Raw genomic sequence first — 22,000 nt, forward strand, 5'->3', positions numbered from 1 at the left:
AAATCCAAACTAGAAATTAGGCATGTAGCTTTAGGAATGCAGGTAATCAAAGGCTAAAACAACTTACCTGAGGCTTCAGCAAACTCAGTGTCATTTAAGTTCGGTCCTCCCAACAGAAAAAGTAATTCTGTGTCTTAGAGGATAGTGGCTTGATAAATCTCACATTAAGATTTTTACTGTGGTTTCTTTTGTACACAAAGTCTGACACTGTCATCATAATGACCTTAAGCTTTTATCAATCTATAGTGAAAAGTGTGAAAACAAGTGTTATGTGATTTGTAAGAGTTGACTGTATTGTGTTGTTTTATCTTTGAGCACACACAAACAGGGAAAACAGACTGAAGTGAACTTAAGTGATTTGTGCAGTACATGCGCTTAGCATGGATGTACAAAAGATCCTGTGTTATCTGGAAAAGGCAATGGCCAAGGTCACTGCAGTGCAAGAACATGAGAAAATTTGGGTTAAATGAGAATGTTTGGAATGCCTGCTTAGAATTGTGCTTGGTTAATGAAGTGCATAGTTAGGATGTTGCAACATACCATGATAGCAGGCTTACTGATATAAGCTTAACAGAGTAATATGTGTAGCTAACAACAATTATACTTAATGTATTAACCAACATGGCTACAAAATGCTAAAAAAATCAATAATATTCCATTTTATTGAAGAGTTTGGCTCTTCAGAGCTTTTCCACAAGTAGTATTTTTAGGTCCCTTGTTGCCCTGCTCAAAGCTGCAATGAAATAAAGTAACAGCTTTCATTTTCATTATAATAAAGATAACCCTATTTCTTGGCATCTGCCTAAATAAAACCAATTTGCTGTACTAATCTTACTTTAACAGATCAGAAATGAACATACTAAAGGCAAATAGATAGTTTCTATTTAATTTCAGTCTAATTTGCCTGTCAATGTGAAATCTACTACAAATCAGGCCAGAAAGTAGCCTGAAGCATTAATTTAATTTGTGTCAACAAAAGGAAGGCTCATCTCCACAAACTTGCAGCCAATTTTTCAGCTCTTCAAAATAAAAATGCACTCCTTGTTCACAGGAGGAGCAAGAGTACCTGAAGAAGGATGCATAGAATGCTTACAACAAATCTTGCTGTGTTTCAGAGAACAAGCCTTATGAAAATAGCCACCTGTTGGGTTCTCAGAGATGAAAGCAGAAACACTAACTTAGATTTCATGTTCTTTAATCAAGAAACACAGTCTATTAGGTTCAGCCAACATTTCCCTGCATTGATGCATGTATATGCAAACACAGCTGATCTGATGTATTTCAGTCAGTTGTAGTAACAATATTTACTTTTGATTATTTGCTTTTGCAACCTCTCAAACATCTTGCTGTTCAGCTTTTAAATAGCTTCCAAACTCCCTCTATGCTGCACTCCAGAAAAAGACAAAACAAAGACAATGTACCAACTTAGCTCTTCCACATATCCATAGCAGGGATGCTGAAAAACTGCCCAAAAGGCTAAATTTGTCACAAAGCTCAGTTTAATTTGACAGTCATCATAAGGCATCCATGTAAATTTAAAATTCCCCACCAATGTCACATACATTCTCCATGACATGTTACAGTGGAAGCCTGGGATTCCAAAAGCAGCTAGTGGTTACTGGTCTTGGCCGGGCTGCTGCTGCTAGCAGTGGGGACCAGGAGACACACCACACACACCACCAACAGTGGCAACTTGGGAAGTGGAAAATCAGCTTGCACAGATCTCATTCAATAGAACAACAAATAGAGATTTGTGCAGAAAACATCATTCTCCATCCTTTCTGGGAAAACAAAACGGAATTTGAAAGATAATCCCGATTCAAGAAGCAAAGAGCACAGCTTGGAGTTCTGAAGCCCAACAATGCCGATGACCCATTTTGAAAACCATGAAGCACTACAGAGGCCTGAGTTCATTATTGCTTTATCCCAGTTCAGCCCAGGCTAAGGCTACGGTGAAGTCCAAATTAATTTAAAGCCAGAAAACGCAGATCCAGTAACAGCACCTAAGTCCCCATCCACACATGGGTGTAAACAGATACTTTCGGTGAAAAAAAACAGAAAACCAACAAAACAAACAAAACAAACAAGAAAGGAACCCAAAAAACCAAAAACAAACCCCACCAAAAAAAAAAACAACAAACCAGCTCCCTAATTTCCCCTCTTCCTGTACTATGTAGATCCCCATAGCAGGGCTAAAATAAAATTTGCCCCAAATTATATATAAGTTTCTTTCTCACATCTCCTTTAGCTGAGTCTCTTCCAAATATTTCACCTTTCATTCCAACTAGCTGTCTATCCTGGTGATAAATCAGCTCAGAGATGCTTTGTGGGTGCTCACTGAGTGGCACACAGGCACCCACACATTAGAAACAATGTGGCACAGTCTTAAGAACCACCACTTGTACTCTCTAATACCCAGCAATGCTTTGCCCTCACCTTCCTGAGACTGAATGGTGCAGACGGAAGAGAGTGTCTTCCCATCTTGCATGCCTGGCCAGTGAGCAAGAGAAATAGCATGCTGTGTAAACGAAATGGCATCTTACCACCACAACCACAAGTCAGAAAGCAGACTCGAGTAAAGCGGGGCTTAAAAGTCTTTTATCAAAAAGGAGGATGCTTCCCTCAGACTATCATATGATGGGGCAACTGTTATTCGGACAAATGTTATTCAAGGCAGTAAAATTTTAGCACAATCTCCACAGTTGACTTACAGGCCTAATTTATACTAGGGATCTTCAAAACAAAAAAACCCCAAATTTAAATTGAAGGTCCTGTTAATTCTTCCAAAAGGACAGAGTAGAAGACAGACTGAATCTGACAAACACATGTGCCACACATCCTAACACACAAAGGTTGCAGCTAACTTGTCAAAAGTCAAAAAGATTTAGGCATCCAGCTAGTATCAGAATTGATGGCATTTGGGCACCTAATTTTAACTTTTTTGAAAATTCAAGACTATACATACCTTTATTGCCCTTCCCATTGAGTGCAAAGGGAAAACTGAAGGTAGGGTTAGCTACAGAAGGATTTCCAATCCATCATAAGGTTTCCTATTATTATTATTTAGCCACCTGGGGGTGAGGGGGAACAGGAGCTATTTAAAATTAGTTTCTTAATTACTTAAGCATTAGTCCCCTACCTCCCAACCACAACACCTCCGTCACAGTAAGGAGCATAACATGAAAACTTGTTTGCTGCCACCAACAATTCCTCACTCTCTCCTTTGCAGAACTTCAGCCCAAATATCAGGGTAATGACAGCTTGATACATACACACTCCCCAGCACCATACACACAGCAAGCAGGACATGCCTCAGTGGCCTCAGATAAAAACAAAAAACCAACCAAACAAACAAACAAAAAAAAGCAACCAACCAAAAAACCCAAACCCACCAACCGACAGACTTGGAGAAATCATCCAGAAGAGCCTCAGGAAAGGGAACTATCCACTTTCCATGGAGAAGCAACTGTCCAGGAGCCTCTGCCCAGTATAAACTGAATAAAAATATCCACTCCACAGCTGAAGGAGGTCTCTGAAATCTGGCAGTGTCACACACTGGATACTTGAAGGCACATTTGCTTTGTGTTTTGGGAGAGAAATCCAGTTACAACAACACACTGCAGCTGCAGGGCTGAAGGAAAGGAGGCGACGCTTGGGATCTTTCCTCTGTTTCTGTCCCCACTTTCAAGCTTCGTGGCTGGCATGAACTGGTGATCTAGGCAGACACATTAACATCCCTGAGTGAAATGGCACCGTTTGTGGCCTCTGAGGCTTTGTCCTCAAGCACCATTGCTGGTGTGTCTGTAGTGACTGCTGTAGTGTCAATGGCAGGAAATGGATTCAAGCCCTGTGATAAGATCTGTTGGATGGTTTTCCGAAGATTGGGGTGCAGCTGGTTTTGGGTCTGGTAAAAAATTTCTAAGGCAAAAGACTTGAGGGTGCCAGTGCAAAGGTCCTCATAAAGTGGAATTGTATACATCCGAGACATCTGCAAAAAAGGAAAACTAGATAATATCACTTCAATCAAAGTCAAGAGGTTCAGCTCTCCTACAGCTACACTCCAACAGCCCTGAATGACTTCAGACTGGAAACAATAAATTTCTTCAAAACTCAGCCAAGTCTATTCTAGAGAAGTTTAATGCAAAGATTTTTTATGAATGATAATAAAAAAAAATTTGTTCTCTAAGACTGAGCTACTTCCACAAGTAATAGAACTATTTTTAAAAGACTGAGAAGAGGCCACAGAGAACACATGCATTAACCTTTTGCATTAACCTTTTGCTCTAACCTTTTGCTCCTGCACAATAAAAACTACTGTAAGGAATTTGATGAGCCCTAGTCTTGCCTGAAGTATAAATATTCAATCACGTTTTTTAGTAGTGTGAAAATATCTGGTCTTGAAAAGGCAGGGCTGCTACAAAGCAACACAAAAAATGCACTGGGCAGAGCTGGGACAAGGGTATTGAGTTAGGCTAGAAAAGCAGAGATTATCTGTAGGCATTTCAAATGACATCTGCCCATTCCTCCCCGCCCACTAGCAGGTGAGCCACGCTCAGTCCCTTAGCAACACACCTGGTCTACACTTGGCCAGGAAGCAGAAGTTCCAAGGTCTTTCACGTCGCATTTCTCATGCACATGTCTCATGCACTGAGAGGTGCAGTGATTTTAATCCAGCAGTTAGTACCTGGTTTTCCAAGAAGCGACGGACTTTGTAAAGGTCTGGATAATAGTCATTTCGGACTACAATCTGCAACCAGCGGATACGGATTTCTGCGTTCATGGAGTCCAGCTGAGAGGAGTAACATTCCGAAAGCTTTTTTATCACCTCTGAAGAAAGTACATACACAGAGAAAGAGCTATGACCTATCTTGTTAAGTTTGAGGGTCATCAGAGAATAACGAATCCTTAAATCTCAGAATCATAGAATGGTTTGGGTTAGAAAGGACTTTTTTGCTCAAAGCCCATCCAACGTGGCTTCATGTTAATGATAAGGTCAATGAGGGATAGGGCTTTTTAGAATTAAATTAATTATTACAGGAACACTTTTCTATTATCCTGATAGAGTACTCACCACGTGGCAGTGGTGACCCATCCAGCAATCTGTCCAAGAAAAGTACGGTTTGGAACGTTCTCCATTTAGTGAGGTCAACACTGCTGGCAGCAGCAGAGTCCAGAGGCTCTGTGGTCCAGAGTTTGAAGAGCGTCTCCACCGGTCTGGTCAGACTGGATCCCTGAGATAAGTCTGGCTCAGCTAATGGAGGTCCTGTAGCATTGAGCCAACGTTCAAACTCCAGTCCTGGAATGAGGAGTACCAAAAATGTGGAGCAGGAGTCTGCAGGTGGCTTGGCTGCCTCAAGGTTCAGGATCGGTCAGTACAGTTAAGAGAGGTTCTAACAACAGCAAATCAGACTGACCCATAGTTACAGCAACATTAATGTCTTAGCAGCCTCAGCAGGCTAGCCTATGCTACACCAGGAAAAATGCCAGCAACACTCTCCAAATTTAACCATGAGTTCTCTAGAGTTCACCATTACAGTGGGTAAGTACAAGAAATGCACATGCTTTTAAGACAGCCAGGCCAACAAGTGTCTGTGATCAAACAGTCTTCTAAGATAAGATTTTTTTGTGCATGTGTTTCTCTTCCTCTGAATTTTTAGGAAGACTGAAGAATAGGGGGAAAACCTGCTTCGTTAAAAAAAAAAAGAAAAAGATGAGGGTACTGACTGAACTCCTGTCCAGCAGCAAAACCAAGCAATTGTAAATGTATTTTTAAAATCAATAACTAAAACAAAACAAAAGTTTCTCCAAAAGCAGCAGAACTAGCAGAGCCTGGTTTCCAACAAAGCTCTTCCCCTTAACCATTTACCACCTCAGCACTTTCCTAACCCTTGGCAATACTTCCTGTTCCGCACCATCCACCCTAAAACTCCTCTCTCCTGCATCCCCTGAATATTAGCCAGGCAAAAGTTAGCATGTGCTGTGGTTAATTCATTAGCCAACCAGTGGGCCAAATAAAACATACAACTGCTGAGCTCACACTGCAGCTTTTCCTTCAGTAGGCTTGCTTATCTACATCTCTCCACAAAGCTTGTAGGAACCTAGCATTCTTAAGAGCTGTACTCCACTGCCAGTCTGGTTTAAACTAACCAACAGGTTCAGTGATTACTTACCAGGATGGACACATGGCAGGATAACATTAGTCTCATTTCTTCAAGCAAGTGGGCTAATAAGCACCTACTAGTTTACTGACCTTCCATAAATCCACCCACAGCTATAAAGAGGGGATGTAAGAGAGTGTGAAACATTATGGAAGAGATTTTATCCGCATGGATAGGACCTTGAGAAAAGTTACAGTTCTCAAAGCAAGTTGTCTGTAATAAAAGTAGATGAAATTTCAAAGTGTATTCACCTTTTCCCTGCATTTGAGCATGTGTAAGTCTCACATGCAGGGATCATGTCTGCAGCATGAAAGATGAATTCCTGAGAAAGTTAACCAAGGGTTACTCAGCTAATCAATGCCAAAACTGTCAGCAATTTAAGATGATCTCATTCCCCAACTGGCAGGAGTTAACAATAAATCACAACCATTTCTATAACAAACATGTGGCTGTTGCCAAAGGGGTCTGTTTACCTTAGAATTTTCTTATACATCCTCAAAACCAAGCACAAAATTTACCATCCAGATTTCCTACAGTGTTTACAGTTAACTAAGTAAACTTCCTACCTGCTTTGCTCTCAACACATTGCTCTTTCAGCTCTGGAAAAAAATTCAGGAAGGAATCCAGAAGATCTTGAGCAACAACACTGGTAAATTTGTACTTCTCGATGTAGGCCTGAAACAGTGAAAAGGATAAATTATGGATAGGAGAAAGACAGCTTCCTTTCAATGTAGAGCCACTACATGTGATAACAATAATAAATAATAATAAAATAAAAATAAATCTATATAAAATATAGATTATATATACTAAAATAGATTTTAGTACATCTTATATATTTTATATATAGAATAAAAACAAATAAAATAAAAATTAAAAAAATAATTTAAAAACAACAACAAATAAAAAGAGATGGAAACATGAACCAAGTATTTGGAAGGTTTAAAAAAAAAATTTAAAAAAAAAAAAAAAAATCAAGAAAAATATTCTCCCTCCTTCCCCCAGCTGAGGAAAGGACCATAAATAAAAATTGGGTAGCTGCAGATACACTGACAGCTCAGTACTGCACTGAGCTCTTCTTCTGATACAGATCACAGATACATTAACATATCAAGGGCAGGAAGATTTCCTCATACTTGACACTAGTGGAAAGTCAGAACACAGCTGGCCACTGTATTATTCACTGATAAATTATGGACTAAAGACACCCTTACAAAAGTAAAGATAAGATGGAGTGGGGAATGGATGGGAAGAGGAGAGGAAAAGCATGCGTGCAGCAAAAAGAAAAAGCTGCATGAATGGTTTCACTTCAAAAACCAAGTCAATAGCTGACATAATTTTCTATATGTTTTGCAAATGTATTTCAAAGCACGTAACCTGCCCCAATACAGGAAATCATGTCCTTTGTCACCCTGGCTAAAAACCCACAAGCTACTACTTTTTCATAGTGAATGAAGACACATCATTCCAGTTACAGACAATCTATGCTGGAACAGCATTCTAATTATTTAGAACACAGAACAAGAAGTAACAAAAATATACTACTACTCTGTATTTGGTACCCCTTAAACTCAGAATCTGAGATGACAGGAGCATGAGCACATTCACTGAAGACAAATCTTGTAGAAATAATCATCTCAGTTGGCAGCCAGGCCAAAACCATTCTCCCTTCTCAGACACACTTGTAATTCAACTTTAGCCCTATCAATTAGCCACAGCGACAAAACTAGGTGAGGGTCAGGGAAGGGGGAGAACAGTTCTGAATCTCAAGAGAAACTCATACTCATTTACACTCACTCTTAGGAAGGAGTCAAAGTGTCTTGGGTCACCACAGAGCTGGGACAGGTAGTAAACAAAGCAGTAGCCTTTCTCATAGGTGAAGAGGTTCATTAAATTACTAGGATTTACACCTGAAAAGAGATGACAACAATTTTATAAGAAGCTGTAACGAGGACAGTAATTTCCAACCCTTCCAAGTACACAGACCACTTAGAGATCACCAAGTCAAGATGTAGTGACTTAAGAATGAAACAAGCCTGTGCCAGTACATTTAATTTACTGCAGTAAACACATAGGCTGGGTTAAAAATTAAAAGAATAAGAACAAAAATAATAAAAATTAAAAATAAAAAAATAAAAAAATCAACCATTGTAAGCTCAGTATTAATCCCCAAAGGAATAAGTCACTTCAAATTAGAAATCACTGAAAACTGGCATATAAAGACAAATCTTTTTTTTTCCCCCCTAAGTGCCAAATTCAGAGAGCCACCATACCACAAGTTTTTAAAGATATTCGTATAAAGTAATCCCTACTTGTTCCTTTTTTGAGACTTCCAACACATGCTTTTCCATTCCACTTAGTTCCAGTATCACCTCCAGTAGCATTTTAGGTCATTTTAAATACCACTAGATTGAAGACTGCTTCACAGTTCCAAAGAACTAGAGAACTATCAGTGAAGAAGATACATGATGCTGGAGTGCAGAGGTGCAGGTGGCTCAGGGGATAACCAAAGAGCCTCTGTACAGCTCACTCAACAGCAAAGCAAGTACACATATGCTTATCTATATGCTTATGCATACATACATAGTTCTTACATGAACACATAAAAAAGGAAAACATTTAATAGCACAGGATTTTATATGGTGTTTCCAAACATTTTCATTTTCAAACTACTTTACTTTACATATTTAGAAGCTCAAACCACACAGCTTTCAAGGCAGTTTTTCATACTGCCTCTACTCAGTGAGTCTGTTCTGTTCTTAAGCAGAACAATATTTATAAAAATGCATTATCCAACTTTGAAGAAAACTTGAAGGCAAGTTTCCTTATTTACTTCTAGACTGGCTTACAAACCAGTATTTCTTTTTTCTTTCTTTTATAAGGGATATGGAAAAAATAGTCTTTTTTGGTCTGTATTCCAGCATCAATATGCAGAAATTTTGTGTACAGCAGCTTCAGCCAAAAGTAATACCTGGCTCTAGTTTAACCTGAAGCTTGCTGACTGGGTTGTCTTCTCCAAGGAGTTTCATCTGTCTGTGGAGAGCATCAAGGCGGAATGCAGTCTCCAAACATGTGAAGGCAGCTCCTACAAAGAAAGAAACTTATTAGTTGTGGGAAAAATGACTAGCAAAACCTAACCTGTGCAGAGGTAGCACATGTACAAAATAAAAGCTAATGAAAACATAAAAGACAACAGAAAGACAGAATCACAGTAATGTAACAGCAGAGAAAGTTGCAAAGTTTTTTTGCATTCAATCTGTAATGAAAGTCAGAACCTAAACCAGTGCATTTACTTATTCTGATTATACAGTAGGCTGAACTGAAAAACAAAGCAGCATGAAAGCTATGCTAAAGTTTATATCCTTGACATCACCTTATCAGTTCTTGCAATCATTGGAATGAGTACTATACAGGTAACTTTCAAGAAGCAATCAAGTGCTACAAAAACGTAATGTCACTGGTATTAGACACACGATTCCATACTCAGTGCCAAGGACAGTACTAAGCAAATGTCACCTCTTGGGTGAAAACAGAAAAGGGTTACATTTAGTTGGTATATTACAGATCCTGTGGATCTCTTTTTAAAGCTTTATCTAGCATCCTACCCATACTGTATCATACACCTGACACTCATTAGGACTTTTTTTTTTTTTTTTACAGCTGTGACTGGATAGGCTGCTTTTTGCTCTTACTGCACTGTAAAGCATTTCAAGCTTTCAAGCCAAACAAGCTGTATTACACTGGCAAGTCAAGAGATCTTTTCTATGCCACTTCAGATGTAAAAAGCTGTGGAAAATGGATTCTCAGATTCAGAAAATACTTAACATCCATCACTATTAACACTTTAGGTTTTTTTGTGTGAAGTCTTCAACTTCAAAAACAGGACTTATGACAGAGATACAATTCTCAGGGTCTCGATGTACATACACAGGAAACTGATATAAGCAACGTAAGAATTAAGAACCAGGATATATGTGGAAGATAGAAGAACCTGTACTGGCAGAGAAAGGGGTGGATGTGCTTAATAGGGGAAATCAAGAAGTAGGATAGCTAGCATTAAGAGCAATTACTTTAAGCTACAGGAAGGAGGATTAAGCAAGATCTAAGATGTGTGGTATAGTCACTGGACTCCAATTTCTGTAAACAATGTCATTACAAAGATGCCTTTTTTACTGACAGCAGAAGATACTCCAGAAATTATGTCAGAAATGGCAAGATTTAAATCAGAGGTTTGTCTTGGAAACAAAATAGAATGTAAAAAGGGCTTACTAAAGAATGGCACAGGGAAAGGCATTTCTTAGTTTCCTGAAAAACTGCTGCTTGAAACAAGCAGTTCTAAATTTCAAGAGAATAGACCAAAATCAGCAAGGATCTTGTCCTATTGTCAGAGAGACAGACTACGAAGGGATAGAGAACAGCCAATATCTTCTGTCATTGCTGTGAATAATATAACATGACTTATTAGAACAGGCCTAACCACTGAGAATTACTTAACATAGAAGACCTTTCAAAAATATATTATACACATTGTAACCTCTCCATATATGCTCAGAGCACTTCCTTCCCTAAACTTCATTATCATCAGCTCATCTCCAGATGCAATATAAATGAATAAAAATTAAGGCATCTTTCTAAACACTCTCTGCCAAGATTTCCAGGATTTTTTCCAAAATTGTTTACAGCAGACATGTGAGACTACACATGGTACATAATGCCACAAACTAGAGAAGTGTATGTTCCCATTATTCACTTCAACAAAAAATCCAAATAAACTGAAAAACAGTAGGAATTATTTACTACTAAGATATTCTAAAGACAGTACCATGTCTGACCTATGAAATTCACTGATACAAGCCAAGGCAGGGCCATACAATTCTAGAGGAAGCCTCAAACAGATAGACAGCTACATAGATGTGGGGTTTTTTTTAAGTGCTATTGCTATCATTCTTTCCTATAGTGGGTAGCTACCAACTGATCAGGATTAGAAAGACACTTGAGGATAGTTATTCCACAACATAAACATGATAAGATTTCTTACATTTCTCTGAAGCATCCTCTGCTTCAGAGGATGACTCTGACATACAAATGTCTCCCTGATACCACAATTCCACAGTTCCTACAATGCTGTGCTAACACACTTCGCTCATGCCCCTGTTACCTTATCAGCTACTGGTTCCACTCAAAGCCAAGATAACATCAGACTCTAAGCATCTAAGATGCTAAATGCAAAGTCTGGGGCCATGTGTGTTCCAGAAACAGAAAAAAACCAAACAAAAAAAACCAGCTCCCTACAGACTTTTGAGCCCCTAAGACAAATATTCTATGCAGCCAACTCTTAACTACTGGTTTGATATAGCATAAGCAGAAACATTTCTGCATCTGTACCATAGGTCTCTGTGGTGATCCGGCGTTGTGCATATGTGGCCAGCCCCTCGCTCAGCCACATCTCCTCCCATGTAGCGTTGGTGACTGCATTTCCAAACCAGCTGTGGGCAACTTCATGAATGACATCAATGATCAAAAACTCATCACTCTCCAAAATGGAAGAGATGATGAAGGTCAGGCATGGGTTTTCCATAGCAACAATAGGGAAGGATGGTGGAAGAAAAACAATGTCATATCTAAAAGTAGGGAGAGAAAAGAGGGGAGAAAGGAGAGAGGTAAATTGCAAATTTCAAAACACAAAGTAACTTTTTTTTTTTCCGTTAGGGAAGGCACTTCTGAGACTTTTTTGTGACTTCAGGAGCAAGATTTCTAGAGTAGCAGTGCCTAATTCTTCTGCTTACACTACATACACTACCACACACACAGTGTTGAGTCCTCACAGGCTCCCAGGAAAGAAAGAGGTCAGGAAGCTATAGAATTAATTGATGTGGTATACCTGCAGTGTCAGCAAAATAACTCTGGTTTCTCTGCTTCAGAATATAACAATACTATTTGTTTTGCTTTCCACATTTCTCTACCTATGATCAGCACTGGCACACTCGGCCATGTTCTCAGATTATTTCAAGCAACATTTTGTAAGATAAAAACACCACCACATTCTTCCTGCTTACCTTTAGCAAAGAAATATAGGAAGCCTTTGTAAACATTTTCTCCTATCCAAAGAAACAAAGCATTCTCTCAAAAACATTCTCTTTTAATACAGAGTCAGAAACTATTAATGTTGGGTTTAGGGACTAGGACTTTCAGCAAGTCTGTCCTGAGTCAGGTTTTCAGCATGCTCCAGGCATAGCACAACAAATATATGTCAAGTACCAAATGTAAAAGTAAATAAGATAAATAAAACTGCCATGTATTTTAAATGGTGCCCAGCCCAACATTGAACTTGCATCACGAAACTCTACAATATCAAAAACCTTCATTCCTCAGGCAAGATCCACTGTTTAGAGACCTCCAATTCTGCCCACCGATCCAAAAACACCACATGCTTTCATGATCCTCTCTGCCACGTGCAGAGACAGAACTCCAGTTTGTTTCCACATACTGCAGTGCTTCCATTTGAGAAGCTCATTTGTCCTGCTATTGCTAGCACAGGAAGAAAACGTGATCATTTCTTTCTACTTTTTTCTCATTACACATTCCTGAGACACTTCTTAAACTCACCGTCCCCATATATATGGGCCATACAGACTCTCTGCAGCCGTCAACCAGCGCTCAACAATGCCAGAAAGCTTGCTGATGGCTGTTGGCAGCAGGCAAGGCTCTGCCCACACTCTGCTCCTGTCACAAAACAGAAAACATCAGGTGATGCTTCAGCAAACTGAATTATCTCTTAGAAAAAATAGCCTGACTTCTCACCACATTTCTATGTATGGTAACAGTGCTGAGAAGTCCCACATCAGACTTGGGCTTTCTTTAGGCTAACACTCTATGCATACATGGCAAGAGAGAACCAAAGATCTCTTAAATAAGGCAATGAGACAAATAGCTGTAATGACTATGGGAACAATAAGCAGCATTTATGAAAGGAGGACAATATCTTGCCAGTGCAGTGCCATGAATTTATTTACATCCAAAAAAACCACCAACTCTCTGAATGCTCACACCTCACAGTCCCAACGGTTCCCTTATCAACATATGACTCAACATATTTACTACTTATAACATGAAGCGCTGTACAGAGACATAAAAAGCAGAACCAACTCACTGCAAATCTTACCTAGGACCTATGTCTGCATGTATTAGGTCTCCTGCCACCAGGGCCACGAGGTAGGCAGGAACTGGATATTCCATGTAAAATTGATATACACCTTCCTCTTCTAAGTAGGTACTTTGGGTGGTACTCATCAACACCTGTATGCCTGCTGGAGCCTGGAACACCAACATCATACACATGAACTCACTTGACCACAGACGAATGACTACACCACAGATATCTCTGGGGTTTTTCATCTATGTCTGAGGATGTATATTAAAATCAATCATTTAGATAACACAAAATGCAAGATTTCTGCAAGTTCTTTAGACCACATCTACCCAGCCCAGGAAAACACACTAACCAAAAATATTACTTCTCACATATTGCATAGGTCTTATGCCAGCTGCCTCAAAAGTGCTCAGATATCAAATTATTTCATCTACACAAAATGCAAAATTATTTGATGCTGCTTTCATAAAACTTTGAGGTTTTTCCTTTCAAGAACTGATAAAATACAGCTGAATATTACCATCAATAACCACTACTGAAAATGACTAGCCAAATTCCCTCTATCATATTATCCCATTTCATGGTTACTCTTTCAGCACTCAGTACAGGGAAGGCGAGACCCAAGCATGATAGGCAACAGAGTTGCCTTTGTGGCAGTAACCTGTTTCTGGCCCAACAACCAGAATGGGATCTAAAAACTTTTATAACACTGTCACGATTAATATTTTATATATGTACATACACCATGTAACTATACTGTCACGAATTAACAGCAGCTTAGCACTCCATGAATCATTTACAGCCCTCTGGTCTCTTACCTTGACAGTAGCTGAGTAGGTACATTTCACTGCTGGTGTATCAAAGCAGGGGAAGAAAGATCGGTTACACACAGAGTGGCCCTGTGTGAAGACAAATGGCTTGGCGTTGCCATATGTCAGTTCTGGATCCAGCCACCAGATCTGTTGAAACATGATGTGAAGAATAGGTGAGGGAAAATGAAAAAAATCACAAGGACAAACTGCCAAAAACCAAAACCTGAAATCAAGAGGATTGTGGGTGGAAAAGAAACACCTCAGCTGTTTGGCTCCCCATACGAATACTGGGCACAGGGCACATTTCTATTTCCAACAATACATCTTCCTACTCCTGTTTATTTGCTGTGACTACTCAGAGTAATTTCCTGCTGTCTCAACACTGAGTGGTGCCACACAACACGATGTCTTCCAGCCACTCTCTACTTCTGTTGTATCAATTTTATTGGTTATAACAGGTCCCTAACAAACATCCACACGACTTTCTTCTCAGAGGGAGAATTCTGAATATCTTCATGTTTTTAATTTGACATGAACAGAAGCAGTAGGGGTCAGGTAATGCAAGCTGGAAAAAAGAAAAAAAAAGAATAACACAAACCCACCAACCAAAACCCCTGAGGCTGAGCAGTGTACACAGCATTATCTGTGCTCCTGACACCGCCCCGCCGGCTGAAGCATCCAACATTTTGACACTAGGTAAAAAAGGCAGTATATGTAAGAAACATCTGGTCAATGACACTGGAGGCCTTTTTTTTACATAATGGATAAGGAGGTTCTGGGTGGTCACCAAAAGAAAAGCAACAAAACCCACCCCTGAGCATGTCAATTTTCAGTATCAAACAGCAAATAAATCAAGAGTCAGACCCTTGGCAAACAATTAGAACAGACTAAAAATAATATGAAAAAGTACAGTTATTTGCCTTTTTGGTTTTTCTGTTTCAAATGTAATGTTTATGCTTTCACATGCTCCCTGCCTCCAACTTTGAAGCGTAGGAACCATTTTAAACAAGGATTTTCTTGTAATCCTAGAACTCTGGAGCTACACTTCTACGGAAAATGTCTAATACTGTGAAACTTGCAATAAAATTGTAACCACTGGAAGTCTTGGGAACAGTCAAGCACCAGGAATAAAACCTCTGAGTCTGCTGAATTCCTAGATCAAAGCAACCAATAAATCTGAATTCAGGGAACAGCAGTTAGCACAGACACTAGTTCAGTTCTGGGCCTCAACAGAAAGCAATGAAATACTTATAGAAGTCTGGGTACTACCTCTGCTCTCGTTTTAACAACGTATCACAATTTTGTCTCATAGTTAACTTCTCTGTGTTCTGGAAGTCAAAAGTTTTCTCTCTTTCCCTCTGTCCTATAAAGTTACTGTTTGTTATCTTCCTCCCCTGCTTTTAGACCCTTCTCCTCAGATGCCAGCATGCCCCTCTCCCAAATCATCCACTTCAGTAGCACTCTCAGGGATCAGCGAAGGGTACGGGAAACATACTGTCAGCAGCTTTCAGTTATTCATAGAGGTTCACGCTTCCACTGGCAAATGTGGGTTGATTTTTGGTTTTTTTAGGTGGAAAGCATTACAAAATTAAAAACTTTTATCTAGAAGTAAAATTAATCTCAGAGCAGCATTCTTTCCTTGAAATTTGTTTTAAGATTGCCCTCTTCTGCTTCAAGCCTGTTGAGCCAGAAATATGCTTAAAAGCATGACTTCTGATGAACCCTGTCTCATGTACACTGCAGGGGCTAAGGCTACGCGACTACTCAAATCCATGTGCTGCATTTCAGCCTCTCAATGGTCAAATCCCTAGGTCACAGCTCAGGTGCACTGCATCGCTACGGGTTTCCACACCGTGGATACCTGCATTTCACAGCAATGAATATAATGTCTGTGATGTGACGTTATGGAACTGGAGACAACTATTCCAGAAAACATTTGGGAACACACATCTCATCAAAACTTCAGTTTGAAACTAATAGCTTCCACCCAGAATACATATTCACATAAAAGTTCAAGTGCTATGTCTTAATGCATGCTAGTGGCTTTCTAATGATCTAGGAAAGAGACTCAGAAATAAAGTTTTTAAAGATCTGCCCCAATGCCAACTTTTAAAAACACACCGTTATCACTGGCTTTGTGCTCGTATCACAAAAAGTCTGACTTACAATCTGTATCATTGGCCCTGCTGAAGAGACTCACCTTCAAAAGGTCCTGCTTCCTTTGCTTTTTGAGACAGAAAAGGCTAACAAAGAAAACAGAGAGATAAGACACCACTAGACCTAAGTTGCAACACTAGAGTAGAAAGGAAAAAGGGCTGACAGACAATGTGTTTAGAGCAGAGAGATAAGGGGAAGTTCTCCATGACCAGCACAGGAAGAAAACATAAGCAGGAAGCAAAGGGGAATGGAGAAGCCAATTCTTGTTTATAAAAATTAAGGACAATTTCTTTTTAACTGGTCCCCCTTTATTTGACATTTAGTTGAAGTTAAATGAAACACCAGCCCCACAGGCCAAGAGGGAAAACATTTGCAGAGGATGAAGTATTTTTTCCCCCTGTTTCCTAATGTCTGCAGCTACATGGCAAGCCTCTGTCTCTCTTTCCAGATGCACTTGGAACAATGATGAAAGTTATCCTGAAACAATATAAATAGATCTGTAATATAAATAGATCAGGCTATGCTGCCGGACAGAGGCAGGGCTCTGGACTGGCGAAAATGAGCACAAGCAGCATCCCAGAAAGGAGTGCATGAAGCAGGGTGCTGCTGGGGGCGGAGCACTACACAGGGACAGAGCAGTACTTGGGACCGTTTCATCTTCCCTACATCCAAATCTCTCCTGTGTTCCCCTTTGGAAATATATGTGATGTCAGAGTGCTCATCATTTTTAGACAGTTTTTCATGTATACAGCAGAGCTGTTTCACACATTAAAACTGCTCTATGATGCATTTCAAGCAAAACCAAAGATTCTGCTGCTTAGTTCCTCTGCTGAACAGAGGCTCTGGGCAGTGCAGGCTTCCCCCTGCTGCAAAGCAGCTCACACTTTATAAGGCTCTTGCCAATAATATTATTTTTATTGACTTAGATTATAATCTTTCACCCAAATTGGCAAATGACAGAGGCAATTTGCTAAGCCTCTTTCAGATTTTAATCTCTCCATGTTTCTACTGCATTATTGATGAATCTTCCAAGAACAGCTGTAATGCCACAGTTTCTGTTCTAGACCAACAACAAGCCGCTTCACCCAACAACAAAGTAAACCACACTTCCAAGATGCAGAGGATGTGACAGGAGCAACAAGGCACACATCTGGACAGCAAGTCACTGTGCGGAATCAGGACAAATCTAATGGAACAACGGGGAAGTCTCCACACTGCAAAAAGGGCTGCCCTTAGTGCTAAATCCTGAAGATGAGGAAATGTTATTGTTTTTTATGCCAGAACACAGAGCAGGGTTTGCACTGAAGGCTGTCATGGAAAGAAAATAGCACTGGTGTTAACACACGCACTGCCAAATCAGGTGTGACACAGTGGGCAAAATCTGGATGTAGATTTTTCTCCCTAGGGAAGGAAAAGAAAAAAAAAAAAAAAGCTTCTGAAAGAGTATTTATAGGACCAAGAATTAAGGAGGTGAGGGAAAAGAAAGGGAGAAAGAGCCAGGCTACTATCACTGATACACCTGATTAATGTGTGCCTTCAGCCCACACCATGAGAGATACAAAATGTTTATGATGGTCTCACTTCTGATGCAAACTGGTGATGTACCAAGCATATAGTTTCCTAACAGCACAGGGAGCTGGAATGTTCTGTGAAAGGCACAATTAATCTCTCAGCTGTCTCTCAATGTCCATCAAACAACCAAAGATCTTGGCTCCTTCCTCCACACAAGAAATAATGGGACAGTGGAATAACATATCCAGATGGCTCAAACCAAGCATACCAAGGCAACAGGTTTCCAATTTTAAACAGACTACTGTCTCTGCTGCTGGTCTTACTGCCAACACATCCATGCTGCACTGTAATATAACACAAATTCACTGTTTTATAGGTCCCACAAGTATACTAGGGGTCTCATAGAAAATAAACTCTGACCTAAACAGATTATAGTCACAGAAAGGCCAAAGAAAATAGAACTTTTAGGAGAGAGAGATGTCTAACACTGTGAAGTTGCTTCAATAACACAGAGAAAAAGGACTGGGACAAAATGTACTAGATATGAGTATAAGCCAGGTCATCCTTATACACATACGTGTTACTCATCCCTACTAAAATGCAACACTGGGCTGAACAACAACCATGACAGAGAGCACTACAATGGCACAGACTGACTTGGGATCCACAAGCAAATAGTTTAGCATGCTGAACATGAAGGGCTAGAGCAGGTGCTTCTCGAGGACAAACATTCTGCCAGCCAAAACCTACAACAGTGAGCAAGGAAACCGGGTACAATTTATGGGAGTGAGCACGCCTGCTTCTACTTTTCAGTCTCACTTGAAAAAGGCAATGCATGCCCCTGACAGTGTAACCATCAATAATCTTTTGATATGAGTCCTTGTAGCTACATTTCAATTGAAGTAATACATGCCATTAAAGGTACAATAGGCTTCAAAAGACAGGAAGAAAAATAGCTGGTTCACGTCTGACCCAGGGGAAGCAAGACAAACAACAGAGGGAATGACAAAAATGCCCTATTCTCTGCATCCTCAAATGTGTAGCATTCATGCTCTACTGTGTGTAGGGCCAAGGAGAAACTAAATGAACATCACATCAATCAGTGCCCTGCACCTTCCAGTGATTGCCAGACCATTTCTAAAGCTGAGTGTCACAGCAGTATTTTGTTACATCTGAAATCATCTCCACAGACACAGTAGGACAGTCTGCCCCTCTGGCAAAAGGGCTGGCAAAACCCAGGAGAAAGCACAGGCTAGCTTAAAATAAAACGATTTGCTCAAGAGAAGGAAAGCATGTTATCATGTACTTCAGGAGGTATGGCTCAGCCATACTGAGAATGATTATGAAGCATACAACACCACCAAATTAGCTGTAAAGCCTTCTTACCATAAAAAAGGCAGAGAGTGGGCAAAAGAAACAGGTTTCTTCATAAAATCTTGAAAGAAAAAAAGAACAGAATCTTCTGGACACACTGCAGGCCCTGAAAGACACCTCTCACATACCTCTTAAGTGCAGAAAACCACAGCAGAGTATTGTACAAGGAAATATTTAATCCCGGAGTTCCAGAGCTGAAAAGGAACAGTATCCTCACAAGTGGCTGTGAATTTAAAAGTGCCAGAATTTCATCTCATTTTTGCACTTTTAGGGAAAGACCAGCATGTTAAAAAGTAACCATATAAGAAAAGGAAACTTCTGTCAATAAAAATCTTTATGTGGAACTCACTATTCCAAGTGAGCCAAGTAGTAAGTGAGCCATAGCAGTAAGACTATCCAGATCATTCTGAGAATGAAGTCACTTTTGTGAGCTTCACTGTAGCATTAAAATCAGACAGAAAAAGATCCAGCAAACCATTCTATTCAGCAACACTCTCCTTTCATAAGGAAAGGCCTGGTACATACATGCTACTGGGTTACTTGAAACTGTTAATATTCAATTCTTGCTAAACACACTGTAATAATCAAATAGATCCACACATTTTTCACCAATGCAACAGCAATGCCAGACCAGCAGGCTGAGAGTCAATTCCATTAGGCAAGACAGAGGCATCAAAGTTGCAAGACTCTGAAAAAACATCTCTTTGGCAAATAGACTCATGAATCACGTGGTGAAAATCACATTAGTTTAATTTCCAGCCTGAGCAGGCTGTACAGTAACAAAAAGAACTGATGCTCAAGTGATCAATTTATATTTTTACTATCAGAACTTCTTTAAAACACAAGATCTGCTAGACAACACCTAAGAAGGCAGCAAAAAGAAAGTGCTTCTAAATACCAGGGGGTTAAAAGAAGTGAACAGAATTTACAAAGCATCTCACTACTGAAGAAGGTAAATCCATGCAGACATACAAGCATCTCTCGTGGCCACGTCAAAATGGGTATTTTGGGGTAATTTCTCTTTCTTTTTTCAAGCAGGTAACTTTTAGGAATACATTTAGGAATACTTTAGGAATCTCCCTCTGCTCCTCTCAAAGCTCCTGAACTGTCGACAAGGTGCACAAGGCCTGGTTTTGTAAGCACCTGGCAAAATCCATGGGGAAACTCCCATATTTGGGGATTACGTAAACTGTCTTGAAGAAATGAGGCAGGCATGAGTTCTCAGTTTTTCACACTCCTCCCCAGCAACTGCAATACCCTTAAAGGATGAAAAACTTTAAAATTACTACCGTGATGGGGGATGAATAGCAGAAGCGAGGGAAGCGAGGGAAGCGAGGGAAGCGAGGGAAGCGAGGGAAGCGAGGGAAGCGAGGGAAGCGAGGGAAGCGAGGGAAGCGAGGGAAGCGAGGGAAGCGAGGGAAGCGAGGGAAGCGAGGGAAGCGAGGGAAGCATAGAGGCCTGGGAAGGTGCGAGCATCACTGCTGAGCACGGCACCGCGCAGGACTCGGTGGTAACAGGCAAGGACTGGCACCACCGGGTGCTCCTGCGGGCACCGGACAGGGGACGAATGCTGCTGACAGGCAGGCAGGCGGCTGCCAGGCGAGGAGGAAAGGGGCAGCAGAGAGACGGTGACATAAAAGGAGGGGCTGACAGTGAAGTATCTCCCGCCGCCTTTGCTGCGGGGCCAGGGCACTTGCCTTACGGTCAGTTACAGCAGAAGAAAGATGTGTGGAAGGTGGGGGTGACACGGGAAGAGCCCACCAGGCATCCAGGGACTCGGCTTCCCACTCCCCAACCCCCCCATCTGGGCCCCGCCGCCCCCCGCAGCCCAGTACTCACGGCGGGACCATCGGCCGTGGTGTAGCGGACGATGATCTGGAAGGGCTGGTGCGGCTGCAGGGCGGCGGGCAGGGAGATGGTGAGGGACGAGCCGTAGTCGGTGAAGGGGTCCACCCTGAAGCCGAGCGGGCAGGCGGCGCAGGGTGGCTGGGCGAAGACGGGCAGCGGCGGCGGCGGCTCGGTGGCAGGCGAGGGGCTGGCGGGCCGCTCCGCCGGGGGGGCGGCGGGCAGAGGGCTGGCGGCGATGCAGGGCGCCGAGAGGAAGGTGGCGGTGGAGGGCGGGCTGGCGGCGCAGGGCGGCGCGCAGGGCGGCGGTGGCGGCGGAGGGCAGGGCGGTGGGGGCAGCGGGGTGGCGGCGGTGGCGGCCTCAGCGGGCGAGAAGGCGAATGAGCAGGGTGCTTCCCCCACCGTGGAGCGGCGGTAGGCGGCCGAGAGGACGCGCAGAGCCGGGTGGACGTCCAGCACCAGAGCGCGGGGCTGCGGCTGCAGGGCGCAGAGCTCCAGCACCAGGCAGCCCGCCAGCGCCCGGGCCTCGGGCCGCAGCTCCAGCCCCAGGTGCAGGTGGCGGAGGGTGAAGAGTTGAGAGCTGGAGGACGAAGCTACGTCCGGCGGCGGCTCGGGAGGCGGCGGCGGGGCCGGCGGCGCCTCCGGCCCTGCTGCGGACCCCTTGCGGCAGCAGCACAGGCCGGGTGTCCGCGGAGCCGGAGCCGCCATGGAGCGGAGGAGGAGACGGAGGCGGCTGCTGCTATGTGAAATCCATGGGCGGGCGGGAAGGAGGGAGGCCCCGGCGGCCGGAGCGACCGGGGCGGGGAGGGGGGAAGCGAGGTGGGGGGGGGGGGGGGGCGGGAAAGGCACCGGCTGAGGGAACGCAGGGCCCGGAACAGCCAGCGGCGAGCAAGGCCGCCAGGGGGCGACGCGCGGCACGGCTGGGGGAGCTCGAGGGCAGCCCCGCCCCGCCCGCCGGCTGCGCGCGCACCGTGGGGCGCCAGCCTGCTCCT

At 42.2% G+C, this 22,000-nt stretch overlaps 1 protein-coding gene across 2 annotated transcripts; it reads right to left on the minus strand.

Moving 5' to 3' along the window:
• Window positions 1-905: 905 nt before the first annotated feature.
• On the minus strand, window positions 906-21,783 carry RNPEPL1 (arginyl aminopeptidase like 1). 2 transcript variants are annotated; one of them, XM_080624349.1, is made up of 11 exons: window positions 21,003-21,783; window positions 14,127-14,267; window positions 13,321-13,472; window positions 12,765-12,881; window positions 11,544-11,779; window positions 9,130-9,243; window positions 7,956-8,068; window positions 6,725-6,833; window positions 5,072-5,296; window positions 4,685-4,827; window positions 906-3,988 (listed from the first exon to the last, which is right to left on the minus strand). In XM_080624349.1, the coding sequence occupies exons 1-11, from the start codon at window positions 21,714-21,716 to the stop codon at window positions 3,716-3,718; spliced, it is 2,337 nt and encodes a 778-aa protein (XP_080480475.1). In that variant the 5' UTR covers window positions 21,717-21,783; the 3' UTR covers window positions 906-3,715. The 2 variants fall into 2 exon arrangements, 1 of the variants encoding a protein (XP_080480475.1); XR_013957469.1 differs by having other exon boundaries at window positions 3,850-3,988; window positions 4,573-4,827.
• Between the last annotated feature and the right edge of the window lie 217 nt (window positions 21,784-22,000).

This window comes from Psittacula echo, assembly GCF_963264785.1.
Source record: "Psittacula echo genome assembly, chromosome: 7".
Classification (NCBI taxonomy): Eukaryota; Metazoa; Chordata; class Aves; order Psittaciformes; family Psittacidae; genus Psittacula; species Psittacula echo.